Below are 14,256 nucleotides of genomic sequence, written 5' to 3'. Positions count from 1 at the left end.
ATATCGTCGAACAAAAATCGTGAAAAACCCACACAAAATGGCATTCGACGTAAAACGGACGCACTTATGGATTTAATTTTTTTTAAAAAAAAATCCACGCGGCCCACGCTTATGCATCGGCTTGCGTCGGCCACGACCCACGCATGTTTATATTTTAGGATTTTAAAATTATTTATTTAAATTTATTTAATGTATAACATTATAAAAAATATTTTAATATTTAATTATTTATTGTATTTATTTTAAAATTATTTCTTTAATATTATAATAAATTATTTAATTTATAAATTTGTAATATAAATTATTTAAATTAAATTTATTAAATTAATTAAGTGTTTGATTTAAAATTAATTGAGTAAAACAAAAGATGTATTTAAATTATTTAAATGTTATATAAAATATTTTATTATTTTAAAGATTATTTATTTTAAATTTATTTGATTTATATATTGTCATATATAAATTAAACAATATAGATTATTATTTGTTATATATTTTAAAATAACTTTTTGTTGTATAAATGAAATGAATTATTTTTGTGGTATAAATTGAATTTAATTGTTTTATATAAATTAAAGATTTTTTTTTTATAAATTATATACAGTTGTTTATGCATTAAATTTATTTATTTGTTGTATAAATTTAAAATAAAATGAATTAAATTTTTGAAAGTTTTAATATAATTTTTATTAAATTATATTTAAGCTACATATTTAAGAAAATTTTTAAGTGCCCCACATTAATAATATTAATAATAAGTATAATAAAAATCATAATATGACAAAAGAACTTGTCTAGTGTAATGGTTAAAGCTACTTTTTAAATAAAAATACAATCTCTCTAAATAGTCTTACAATAGACTTGTCAAATTTTACATTCTTTCTCATGAAACTTATACTATAAATTACATTTAAAATCATAATATAAATTATATTCAAAATTAGAATTGAAGGTAATAATTATTGACCATTCAAATTTTATTTAATAAAATTCACCACAGTTTTGAGTTTAATGCTAACATTTATCATGTTGAATGAAAATTTTCCTTTTAACTATTTTTCTTTATTTATAAAGATCCATTACCATGCTTCTCCCATAGGATTCTTCTCGGCCATAACAATGCAATTAGAAATTATATTTATTTTATGCTATACTAACATTTTACTACACACACAGAAACGAGTAAAGAATCAAACTGAAAGGTCGATCTTTAACAACAGCCTCTTATAAAGTGTGGGGACCATTTTATATTTTGTTGAATCAAAGCATTAGATGAAGAATATATAAATATATTTTAACCTCATTCTCTATACATTGGCCTCCTTCTTAATTGATTTATTTTATTTTTACTTTCGTTTTGACATAGATAGAATATATATATATATATATATATATATATATATATATATATTATATGCATGATTTGTTGATCGAATGAAAGGGTACATGAGTTTATTCTATAATAATGAAGAGGCTTAAAAGCCTATTTGTACTATAGAATCATGCTTTTAGGTCATTGGAAATTCTCTTTTGAGTCCAGTTTGACAGGCAACAACCACAATGGAGATGAAACTGAGCAATAATGGAGTTCAAAAGCAGTTCTATCCTTTGCCCCCACTACTCCACAAACACTTCCTTCTCCTTTATAAAAAATTAAAGCCACCCATTTTAAAAAAGGGTTAGCTTTCAGGATTCAAAAGAATATGCATGGATCTCTCTTCTCTTCTTCACCCCTTCAATAGTTTTTATACCAACTTTTCACCCTTCATCAACCACTCAATTCCCACCTTTTCCTCCTTGCAAAGCTTCAACCTTTGTGTTCTTATTTTTTTCTCCCTTAACTCGTACTAATTCCAACCTCATCCACCATCCCCATTTATTATGTTCCCTTTCATTGAGAAATAAAGGAAATAAAAGAAGAAACTAAAAGTCTTAACATTTGAACACTTTACCACATCAAATTAAATCCATCCGTTGGTTGATGAAGGGTGGCAAATGGTTGGCACCACCAACTCCAAGAAAATCCCTAGTTTGTCCCCATGCACTCTCTTCATTCTGTACGTGCCGTCGTTTTGCTGGGGGCATTTGTGACAAATCACCCGAATAATTATTCTCTCCCTCATGACTTGTGAGTACTGAACTTGAACCGTACATACCACAAAACTTGTTCCCATCTTGGCCTGGACTGTTGCATTTCAAACCTATGCTCCCGAGGAATAATGATGGGTCCGATGAAGTTGTCCCAATTTGCGCAGCTTTTTGCAATAAAGCTGTGGCTGACATGTTTGCTGAGGTTGTTTGATGGGATTGGTGTTGTGAACTATACAAGGAAGGAACACTTATGAGTTGCAGGTTGGGGTTATCCTTAACAATATTGTCGACTAGTGGAAGTGAAGCACTGCTAGTTAGCTCCTGGCTTCCATTGGAGGAGAGTTTATTTCCAAACACCCAATTTAGTTGGTAGTTAGAGGGTGGTGGATTTGAGCAAGGAGCAAGTGGATTTCCACCACCACCACCACAATAAATTGAGGTTGGGCTTGTAGCAGACCCAAGTTGTTGAAATTCATGCAAATTGTTGTTAGCAATTGTTTGATGAGCCTGAGATGTTTGAGTCATCCAAAGGGATAGCCCCTTAGATGTTTGATTACCTAGGAGAGGCTCCTCGGGGCACGAATTTGGCTTGAAAAATGATGAAAAATGGGTTGTCATGTTAGGACCGAGGGGATTTTGCATGATGCTGTAGTTGCTAATGTTTGATGCTGCGTTTACCCTTGCTGTTTCTTCTGCTAAGGCATCGCAGAAAGCCCTGTGAGTGATGAAACTATCCCTCCTGCTCCACCAAAATCGGTGACAAACAGTAAATTAATTAATTACAGCAAATGATATATAAACACAATTATGTACCATACACTTCTTTAAGCACCCATGTTACCTATTTAAAAGAAATATAATTTTTTGTAAATGTTACAATGTAATTGGAAAAGAGAGAGGGTAAGAAATATCAAATGTTGATGAGATGTTTAAAAATAATGGATATTTAAGTATAATTGCTCCACTTATTATTTTCTTTTATTTTTTTCATTCTATATCACATCATATTACATAATATTATTACACTTACACTGTTTTCTTTATTTAATCTCTCTGGGTATCATTTAGGGCTTAGGTGATTATTTTTCTTAACTAAAAGCAAACATGCAAGAAAGCTCAAAGGCATGATTTCTAGTTCCTTGAGCTGTTAAGAACTTCTTAGGAAGACTCCAGCATTAGGACTTGTAACGCTTAGCTTACGAAAAAAAGTTACATGAGTACTAAACACTAATAACCAAGAGAGTTTTATTTTTTTTAATCGTGTTTTACTTTTCACTTTTTAATGGGAACAAGAGAAAGGAGACAAAAAATATTAGGGACAAGTTCAATCCCTAACATATAGCTAGGGTTCATAACCCCACTCCCCAGATTAGTCTTTGACATTAAAACAATTTCATAATCGCATTAAATAATTCCAAACTAGCTAAGCTTTGAAATTTTGTCGTTTAAGATGTTTGCCAAAAGGTAATAAACCTTGCAAGTGTGGGTTCTTTCAAGTTCTTTTCACTGCACTAAGACTCATTTCTCCTTTTACTACACCTAAAAGCAAAATAGACAGCAGACACGCAGAAGCACACGGAGGAGTCAGACAAAGATATCATAGATACAGTTCAAAGGCTTCAGCGTCATGATTCATTTTATCTATATATATCTTTTTGGGTTTCAACATACCACTACTGCATGAAGAAAGCGATGCTCTTTCTTTTGTCACGAAGATTGCAATTTCTGTTTCTTTTCTTTTCTTTTTTTCATACATACCGCTAGACAACTTACCACTTTACACAAAATTTGATTAGTATGAGATTGATAACTCATCACAGTTTGTGATCCACGACATAAAGATAGAGATAACTACGTACCGTGAAAAGATAGTGCCACAGTCACATTTGTATTCTCGGGTACCACATGTTTTTGAGTGAGCTTTCCAATCTGACTGCACAGCATAACGCTTTGAGCACTTCTCGCACTTCCACTTCTTCTCACCGTGCTTTCTGCAGAAGTGCTTCTTAATCCCAGTTAAGTCTCCCAGAGCCCTTGAAGGGTGGTGGTGGACACAAGTCTTCTCTGGACACACATAAACCCTCTTCCTTACTTCTTTGCTTGTTCTCTGCTTTAGCTTCCAAGGAAGGTTGTGCCCTCGTCGATGGAGTTGAAGATTTTGGTCCCTTTGGAAACCCTTGAGACAAATTTCACACACGAATCTGTTTGTTGCCATCAGAGTCTTTGGAGACAAGGCTATGACCTCAGCTTCAGGATCTGTGCACAGAAGATTATTCATTAACTCACAAAATAAACCCATTGCTCTCTTTTGCAGGAAAGGCTATTTGCTTTGAATATACTTATAAGGCAGAGAGACAGAAAGAGAGAAAATTACAACAAAGATGCTGAGAATGATAATAACTTAATAAGCAACACGAAAGAATTAACAAACTTACCTGGATTTCCAGGGAGGTTTCTCTTCCTCTTCAAAGCAGGAGGTTGGTTAGATGCAGCAGTTGATGGGTTCTGAAGAGGAAAAGCATTTGAAATTTCTCCATCATCCATCTTTTCTAGCATCTTAGCTAAGGTGTTTCTTGAATCCTAAGTTTGACTGAGTTTGGAAACAGTTAGAGGTAGTGAGGTGGAAGGAAGTATATTAGTGTTTGAATTAGGAGAAAAGGTGAGGGAATGGGGTAGCTTAGGTAGGCTTCTTAATTATATGGTTCCAACCCTAAACAACATGAACTGATATATGCTAGATGGGATCTCTCTGTCCCTCTCTTTCTCTGGCATATGTTGCAGTCAATTTAATTATCTACTTTTTAGGTGGAATAAAAAACTAAGATGCTACGGGGGGCGGAAAAGCAAACTTGGAGAGAGAGAGGGAAAGGAAAAAGAAAGAGGAGGTGGGGGTAAGTCAAGAAAAAATATAGAGAGAACAGGAGATGAGGCAAAGGTGTGTATGATGACACATATGATGAGGTCCGAAGAAAGTTATCTTCATTTGGAATGATTATCCCATAATTTGTTACTTTTTGTTTTCTTATTTTTCAAATCCTTTCTCATTCAATGACTTTTATTTATTTATTTAAGTTTACAGATTATTAAACAGTGAGAGGAACCCTTTTTGTGTTTTCCAATAAATCTAAAGTTTTTATACCCAAGATATTTGAATTTCATTAACTTTGTAAGAAGGTAACAGAAATTAATTAGAGTTTATTTTGAGAAAAAAAAACTTAACCTAATCATCATCCTCACCTGATGGTAAATCTATTACCTTTGCCAAAAGAGATAGGCGATTAAAGGAAACAAATGTTACCAATAAAATTGTCTTTGAATAAAAGAAATATATCATCTTCGTTACAAAAAAATTTGTTATCTGTCATATAATTTACTTAAGGAAAATATTACATCGACACCACTATAATAAAAAAAACATCAGTTTATAACTTTCAAAATTTTTCAATTTCTTTAAATGAGTCCATATTTTAGTAAAAGATTGAGTGTTAACATGTTGATCCTGCACCATATTACAATTAGAAAAACAAATTATTGAAAGATGAACTTTAAAAATACATTTTCCTAAAAAAATATTTTTCTTCTATTTTTAACCGCTATAATATAAAATTATTGGTGTTGGATTGTAAAAAATGAGAACTTTATTAAGATATATATTTCTCTTTGTCCAAATCATTCTGAGTTAATATGTGGCTTTCTTTTCTGGCATGACCTCAGAAGGCTTTGCTTCCTAGGCTAGAATAGTATAGATTTGCTTTGCGTATAGATCGTCCAACTCAACATGAAATAACAGAATAAAGAAATATGCTATTATCCATACTAGCTAGTGTAGTGCTACAATCATAACGAAGTGTCTATGAAAAAACTGTTTCCTTTTGCTCGAATATTAACGTTTCAACTTGTAATACTCCACTTGCAACCATTTAAATGAAAGCAAAACGCTGTGTCTTTCAAAAAGTGAAAATCATTGTGTCTCATGTGAGTGTGACTAGAAAAAGGAAAGCCAAACGTCTTCCTTAATCTTTGTTTTCCTCAAAAAAGCAAAATCTTAAGGGTCTTTGCAGCATATTCAAAGTGAAAGTGCAGGCCATTTCCTCGAGGAAGATTGATAGATGCCAAAATCTTGTAAAATGTTTGAATACCTCTATATGTACAATGCATGATTCAAAGAAAAGTGGGAGAGCAATAGCTAATTAGTTTTCCATTATAATCATTCACTTGGCAAGCAGCTTCTTAATTGCTTTGGCATTCTTACTCATATTAGTAAACAGCCATGCACGTGTGTCCGTATTCTCACCAAACTGTGAAGCAAGTTTAATCCAAAGCAAAAGACGAAAAAAATACATAAAGGGAATAATCGTCCCAATGACAACAAGACCATGTCTCACGTATATTGACAGGGTTTCTAGCCACTTGGCTTTCATGTACATCAAACGAACTCTTCTTCATTGTTTTTATTATTATTATTATATTTCTTAGTTCATAAACAATACTTATTTCCAGCTATCATGCATCGTGATGATGATGCAACTGGCAGTCAAACATGCTTTTGATTTCTTAACACAAGTTGAAGCTCTATGAAGACGTCAATTGGGTGGTCAAATTTTGAGTGGTAGATTGATGTATATGTAGTGAACCTTTTACCATCCACCCTCAATTTTTTGGATGGTAGGTCGTTTACTTTTTAACTTTTTCTCAACTCAACATCTTTTGCGTGTATATAGGTTCCTTTTCTTTTTAAATAAAGTTTTGTTTTGGTGGAAATGTTTAACCTGGGGAATATTGTTCATGTTATCTCTCCTATCAATATACATTTTCCAGTAATAATGTATAGTATCTGAGGTATATACTTCTGTTAGTTCTTCAGAGAATGAAGGCAGAATGTTCCCCACCTCCACAAAAGGAAAAAAAAGGGAGATAATGAGAGTAAGAAGTTTGCTTAAACTCAACGTCATGATTTTCCAGGGTAATATGAGTATGATTTTCTTTTAGACTTGCTTGAATATGATATATGCTAATCTAGGAAATACTGCTGAGTAAAGCTTGGTGTTGCTGTTAAATTACTGTTTAGTTTTTGTGACAATGATATATATATATATATATATACAGAATTGGTTAGAAAATATATTCAAGTGATTACTTTAAGATAAGTTTCTTTTTTCAATTATTTTCTTACATACAAGACTCTAACACGAAATGTTCCATTAATATATTCGGATCCAATTACTTAATCAATGATATGGAGTAGATTAAGTTTCAGTAAATACTAAGATTAATATGAAAGAGAATATGTTAGAAGACAGCCAGCTGACAAAGGCAGTGAATTTTTGGAAATGTGAGTAGACGTCTCCTTGTGGGCTGACTTTTCCTGCTACTTTGCTAATCCTTAATCATAATCTAATGATGTTTTTCCTTTCTAAAATTGTTTAAAATAAAATTTTGGAGTTTAGCTGTTGAACTCTTTAGGCATTAGAATATTCTCTCCCCTCCAACACTTCCCCCAAAGGCTGCAACTTTCAAGGCCTTGTGAGATTCCTATTCAAACTCCACAACTCCAACCTGCAAGTTGCCACCACCTCTTCCTTCTCTCTCTAGCTATCTTGACATGGTTGGAAACAGACATTTGAAATTGAAAGCATATATATGAATTTAGGGAAAAGCAAATTGTTGTCACCAAGGATGTGTTCGTTTCTTTGTTTGTCTTCTTGTTCACAGAAACTGAAAGTTAACCACAAGTTATTTGGTTAATAAGTAAAACCAGAAAAGTAGTATCAATACATGACAATTTTTGTTGTAGCTTACTAAGTCCATGTAGATCTATTACTTTTTTTTTGGCAAATTTTACTTTGATCCCTGTATGCAAATTAACTTCTGTATGACTGCAATATTAAAATAAGTAATGTCACACTTATATGTTTAAGTTCTAAAAAAACCAGTTTCAAACTCAAGTTACACAAAGGATAACATTTTAAATAATTCTGATTTTCCAACTAGTAGATTCAGCTTAATTAAATTGGAATGATTGCTCGAAAGTAGAACAGATTTAGATCTGGGATTCCATTACAGAAACCCACATGCTTTTGATTATCAAAAGCTGGAGAATATTTGCCTTTTACCATTGAGCAATTGATATTCCTTTTCTTTAATATTGCGCTATTTTAATTTACATATCAATTGCTGGAAAAATATAGATGATATGCTACAAGATCTTATTGCATTTTAACCAAATCAACTTTACGGACACAATGAAAGAACAGCACTTGACATGAATATTCCCTTTCGGATTTGCAATTTGTACTTCACTTTATCAAAGGATATGCACGGTTTCTTTGTAATGCATAATTGCAACAGTGCATATGTTTCTTCAAGAATGAATGAATGAACACGTACATAGCTAAGTTTCGTCATTTTCTTTCTTATCACAGATATCTGAAAAGGAACATCAAAGTTACAGTAAAAGCAAAACAACTCAGCCACTATATGTTGTCTCAAATGTGTTTGCTACATAAAGAGAATACTGTGCTTATAATAAATATCATGGACGCAATGTCTCACGAATTTGGCTTTTCTGGTCATGCCATGTTTGTATACGCATTAGTGGAAGTGTCAAGAACAATTAATCAGTGAAGAAAAAAATTGCGCTGATTAGTATTTAGCAGCTGCATACGCTACAATTATGATTTCAATATTCCAATTAATTCCATAAACATATAGCTACAATCATTTCATGAAATTTATGTTTGGCTACAAACATTATCTATATAGACTAGAGTGCTAGCATTGTAATATTTGACAGTTCTAATTCCACTTTTCTTCACTTTTCCTTTTAGTTGAGTAAAAAGGGTCAGACATAGATAAAACCAATAATCAATCAATTCTCAAATGTCACTATAAAAACGATAAATGATTCAATAGAAGTGTGTGGTTGTCAATTCAATTATGATGCCATTAAAAGATTATTATAGTATAAAAAGATGCTGTTATTTCAACGTGATCTTGAATATGAGTTTATTTATTTTTGTTTCGATTTATAAGATATTGATTCGATTCCGACAAAAACACTACAAAAAATTCTAAATTAGCATCACCAAATGTTTGTACTGTACCAAAAAATATCTCTTGTATTAGCATTAAACTATAAAAGAACATCAAAACCCCGATACTATCCCTACTCACACTCTTCCCATTTTGGGGTGAATCCATTTTTTTAATCTAAATCCTTCCTTGGATCCAAATAAATTGGATATGATCGATTTACTTAACATGGGATCATTGATATAAAATATAAGTAATATGAAGGTTTGTACTTCTTATTTGATATGATTGTTATTTTAATCACCACTATTTCATTCTTAAACATCAATCATCAATCAATATAGAAAAAATTTCTCTACTAGAAGAATATTTGAGTTTGGTCTCTCTCTAAAACTAAGTGTAGGAACACTTGGTTCCAAAAGGAGAGTTGAATAAAGTCTTAGACTGATATGTGTATTGTTTGACATTCAAATCTATGTTTACGCAGTCAAACTATCTAAAGAGATTCGTTCGATTCCCATTAATGGATCATCTAACAACTACAAAATATAGTATAGAAAGTCTATTAACCTTAAGTCATCTCTCAATGTACTTAAGTGTGAATTCAGTGAAAACTAGCTCTCAAACTAGCTGCAACACAATAAAGTAAAAAGGGGAGTTTATGTTTGTTTAGCAGGAGAATATAAAAGAAATTAAAAATAGTAAAGAATGCAGGTTGATTCCTAAGTTCCTCCACCAATGAATTCCTCACCGGTTATCTAAATGTTATCACCATTCAATTCTCACACAGGGCTAAACCAGATTGAACATCACTAGTGCAAAAAGACCCATTTACAACAAAACATTTACAAATAGACATTGTACTTCAAAACGCAGTGACATTTTTTAAATTAAATTCATCTAAAACTTCAAATTTGGGGTAAAGCCGCCGTTTAGACGAAACAGTTTCCTGTAAAACAGCGATTTTACCCCCATAGCCACCATTTTATAGTCTTTTTATTACCCTACTTCATAACGCGCTAGTTACACTTTCATATTTCTTTGTCTTTTGGCACTTCATTTTCCTTTTCTTCTTTGTGCTTCTTCCTCGAGCCATTGTCATCTTCGTGCCATTGGTAAGTTTCTTTCAAGCTCTTTGCTTCTTCTTCACCATTGCTTTTTGTTTTTTTTGTTTCTCTTATTTGTTTCTTTTCTCCCATTGTTGTGAAGGTTCTTCACCATTCCTACTGTTTCATTGCCTTGCACATTGCTCTTTGGGTTTTTGTTGTGCCTCCATTTGGTTCTTCGTTGTTATCGTTCGTTGTCGTTGATGTTGCCATTAGTCTGTTGTTGTCGTTGTCGCCGCTCTTCACCACCACCGTTGCCGTAACACACAAGGTTGGTGGTGCTTGAAATTTTTTTAAATATTTTTTAGTGTTATTAGTTTTTTATTTTTTATTTATTATAATTTGTATTTTTTAAAATTTAAATTTATATTATGTTAGTTTTTAGGTTAGAATAGAATTATTAAATTATTAGATTGTAGATAGATTTATATTATCTAGTATTTATAATTAATTTAAGGATTTTTAATTTGTAAATTTAGCATTTATTATAGTTTATATTTATTATTAATTTATATTATGTTAGTTGTTAGGTTAGAATAAAATTATCGTTTTGGTATTGAGTCTGAGGGTGTTCGACCCTCGGCAATTGATACGTGTTAGTATTGATGGCGAGAGTGTTCGACCCTTGACAATTCATACGTGCTGGTATTAAGTCTAGGGGTGTTCGACCCTCGACAAACATGAGATTTCACACTCATTAGTAAACACTTGAATGACTATTACAGAATATAATGAATCGAAATTAGATTAATTTTGTTCGCATAAGTGATGAGTACGAAAGAGGAGTAGAAGAATTTATACAATTTGCGCAACGTAAGACCAATAATAGTGGTCATGATGCAGTAAAGATTAGGTGTTCGTGCGTTAACTGTTTGAATGGAAAGATACAGGTTGTTAAGAAAATCAGGGAGCACCTTCTATGTGATGGGTTTCTTCGATATTATACAACATGGACATGGCACGGTAAATTATCAAATTTACCACGTGTTTCCGTAACTAAAGAATATGTGGGGTCCACCCTGAATGATGCAATACATAGTGAAGTACATGATGATTGATTGGAGGACATGATTCGTGATGTGGGGTTGAGTCTTTTGCAGAAGCGCATGAATATGGAAGTATGTCAAGCGATGCAGAGACTCCATTATATCCTGGATCAACTAACTTCACACGGTTGTCGGTGGTGTTAAGATTGATGAATTTGAAGGCAATAAATGGATGGACTGATAAAAGCTTCACAGAATTGCTTAGTTGTTGAATGATATGCTTCGAAAGGGAAATACTCTACTTAATCGTAATTATGAGGCCAAAAGGATTATTTGTCTGATGGGTATGGAGTATAAAAGTATACATGCATGTTCTAATGATTGTATATTATACTGGAAAGATTTTGAATTGTTGAAAAGTTATCTAAGGTATGAGTTATCACGTTATAAGTTGAAACAAAAAGATGATGATACTATTAAAGAGATAGAAAAGCATGGACCCCAATGAAGGTTATGTAGTATTTTCCCATTATTCCAAGGATGAAGCATTTTTTTGCAAACCCAAATGATGCTAAGAATATTAGATGACATGCAAATGAGAGGAAATGTGATTGCATGTATCGACATCCAACTGATTCTATTTAATGGAAGAAATTTGATGACGAGTTTCCAGAGTTTGGTAAAGAATCAAGAAATATTCGACTTGGTTTAGCTACAAATGGAATGAATCTGTTTGGTAATATGAGTACGAATCATAATTCATGGCTTGTTTTACTAGTTATTTACAACTTACCTCCTGGATTGTGCATGAAGAAAAAATACATGATGTTGTTTATGATGATATCCGATCCAAGACAGCTAGGAAATGACATAGATGTTTATCTAAGTCCCCTAATTGAAGATTTGAAGTTAATGTCGGATCAGGGTATGAAGTATTTGACGGATTTGCTAATGAAACTTTCAAGATGCATGTCATGTTATTTTTCATCATCAATGACTTTCCAGCATATGGTAAGTTATCAGGGTATAATGTTAAGGGTCATAAAGCATAACAATATGCAAAGAAGACACCGCTTATTAATAATTGAAACATGGAAGGAAGATAATATAGCTTCGAGATAGGAGGTTTCTTAGAAGTCATCCTCCTTACCGGAGGTTGAAAAAAGCCTTTAATGGACATCAAGAGACTGGCAGTCCACCAACTCCATTAACTGGTGTTCAGGTTTACAAAAAGGTAAATAACATAGGCCACACCTTCGGTAAGTCGAAAAAGAAGTCATCTGTGACAAACATATGGAAGAAAAAATCAATCTTTTTTAATCTTCGGTAATGGTCGAGGTTAGAAGTCAGACATTGTATATATGTAAAGCATGTTGAGAATAATGTGTGTGATAGTTTAATTGGTACACTTTTTAACATTAACAGGAAGATGAAGGATGGTCTAAATGCTTGTTTAGATTTGATTGAGATATGAGGCGAGTTGGCACTAATAGAAATGGGTAGGCGTACATATTTGCCTCCATTCTGTTACACCTTGTCAAAAGATGAAAAAATAAGTATTTGTCAATGTTTAAAGGGTGTGAAAGTGCCACAAGAACATTCCTCAAATGAGAAGAGTCTAGTGTCAATATAAAATTTGAAGTTAATTGGGTTGAAGTCTCATGATTTTCACATCTTGATGCAACAGTTGTTGCCGGTAGCTATTCCTGGGATCTTACCAAAAAATGTTAGACATATCATAACCTGTTTGTGCTCATTCTTCTCTTCCATATGTTGTAAAGTCATTAATCCATTAAAATTAGATGAACTTGAAGATGAAATTGTTGTTATCTTGTGTGAATTGGAGATGTTTTTTCCTCCATATTTTTTTGACATCACGGTTCATCTAGTTGGGCATCTTGTAAGAGAGGTTAAATTGTGTGGTGTAAGAGAGGTTAGATTGTGTGGACTAGTGTACTTAAGATGAATGTATCATGTTGAGCGGTATATGAAAATTTTGAAAGGGTATGTGAAAAATCATTATCGTTCAGAACCTTCAATGATTGAAAGGTACAAAGCTAAAGAAAGTATTGAATTTTTTTTCAGAATACATGTCAAGAGCAAATCCAATAGGTCTTCCAACTAACTCATTGCACCACAGGCGTTCTACAAGTAAATGTTTACGTGGTGTACATGTGGTAAGCAAATCTCGATTAGAAGTCTTGCAAGCACATTTGTATATATTGAATAACATAGAAGAAATTATACCTTAGATAGATGCTCATAAAGCCATTCTGAAGGCAAATAACCCAAGACAACCAGAGAAATGGGTCTTGATAGAACATAATAGAACTTTCATGCCTTGGTTTAAAGACGAGTTGTTAAAGGATTCAATGGCATCGGAGACCTTGACCTAGTTGGCTGCTGCATTGAAGTTTGATGTCATTTGTTGTACAAGTTATGAAGTGAACAATTGTATATTTTACACAAAGTCAATGCAGTTTTCCACTTTGAAAGATACAAATCGTGTACCTGGATCAAAGGCATACTATGGGTAATAGAAGAGATATGGGAGGTTGACTATACTAAGTTTTTCGTTCCAGTTTTCAAGTGTAAATGGGTTGATAATAAAAGTGGGGTTAAAATTGATGAATCAGGATTCACACTAGTGGACTTTTGAAATATAGGGTATCGAGATGAGCCATTTATAATGGTTCAACAAGCATCTCAGGTTTTCTATGTCAAAGATTTTATGTCAGAACATTGGTATGTCGTTTTACACTAGAAAAAACAAGGGGAGGCCACTGATGATATTGAAAATGGTGACCCCCGTTCATTCACACCACAGTGAAGGAATTTACATATGAACATTAAACTCATTATGGTAATAAATTTAGAAATATTTTTTATAATACGAATTTAAAATTTTATGTATTTGTTTTATATGATTCTTTCGATGCAATTTAACTAATGTTTGTTACCTAATTTTTTAACACAGATATGGCAGATGATCAAACCCCCTTTCGGACGAGCCAACAAAGGACCTACTAGATTGAAGTGTC

General features: G+C 32.6%; 1 protein-coding gene across 1 annotated transcript; it reads right to left on the bottom strand.

Annotated features, from left to right (window-relative positions):
• Nucleotides 1-1,435: 1,435 nt before the first annotated feature.
• On the bottom strand, nucleotides 1,436-5,040 carry LOC137835432 (zinc finger protein MAGPIE-like). Its single transcript, XM_068643944.1, has 3 exons — nucleotides 4,527-5,040; nucleotides 3,951-4,347; nucleotides 1,436-2,830 (listed from the first exon to the last, which is right to left on the bottom strand). Exons 1-3 carry the CDS (start codon nucleotides 4,645-4,647, stop codon nucleotides 1,957-1,959), a joined length of 1,392 nt encoding a protein of 463 aa, XP_068500045.1. The 5' UTR covers nucleotides 4,648-5,040; the 3' UTR covers nucleotides 1,436-1,956.
• Nucleotides 5,041-14,256: the final 9,216 nt, after the last annotated feature.

Source organism: Phaseolus vulgaris, chromosome 5, assembly GCF_000499845.2.
Source record: "Phaseolus vulgaris cultivar G19833 chromosome 5, P. vulgaris v2.0, whole genome shotgun sequence".
NCBI classification, from domain to species: domain Eukaryota; kingdom Viridiplantae; phylum Streptophyta; class Magnoliopsida; order Fabales; family Fabaceae; genus Phaseolus; species Phaseolus vulgaris.
Note: the sequence above shows the minus strand (reverse complement) of the source record. Positions and strands in the feature narration are given on the sequence as shown.

Bases quoted from the DNA above. Each gene is read 5' to 3' on its own strand.
- LOC137835432 (XM_068643944.1), bottom strand. From the start codon at position 4,647: ATGCTAGAAAAGATGGATGATGGAGAAATTTCAAATGCTTTTCCTCTT. The intron at 4,348-4,526 runs GTAAGTTTGTTA...TTCTGTGCACAG, and splicing joins AAACCTCCCTGGAAATCCAG to ATCCTGAAGCTGAGGTCATA. The intron at 2,831-3,950 runs GTACGTAGTTAT...TTGGTGGAGCAG, and splicing joins TGTGGCACTATCTTTTCACG to GAGGGATAGTTTCATCACTC.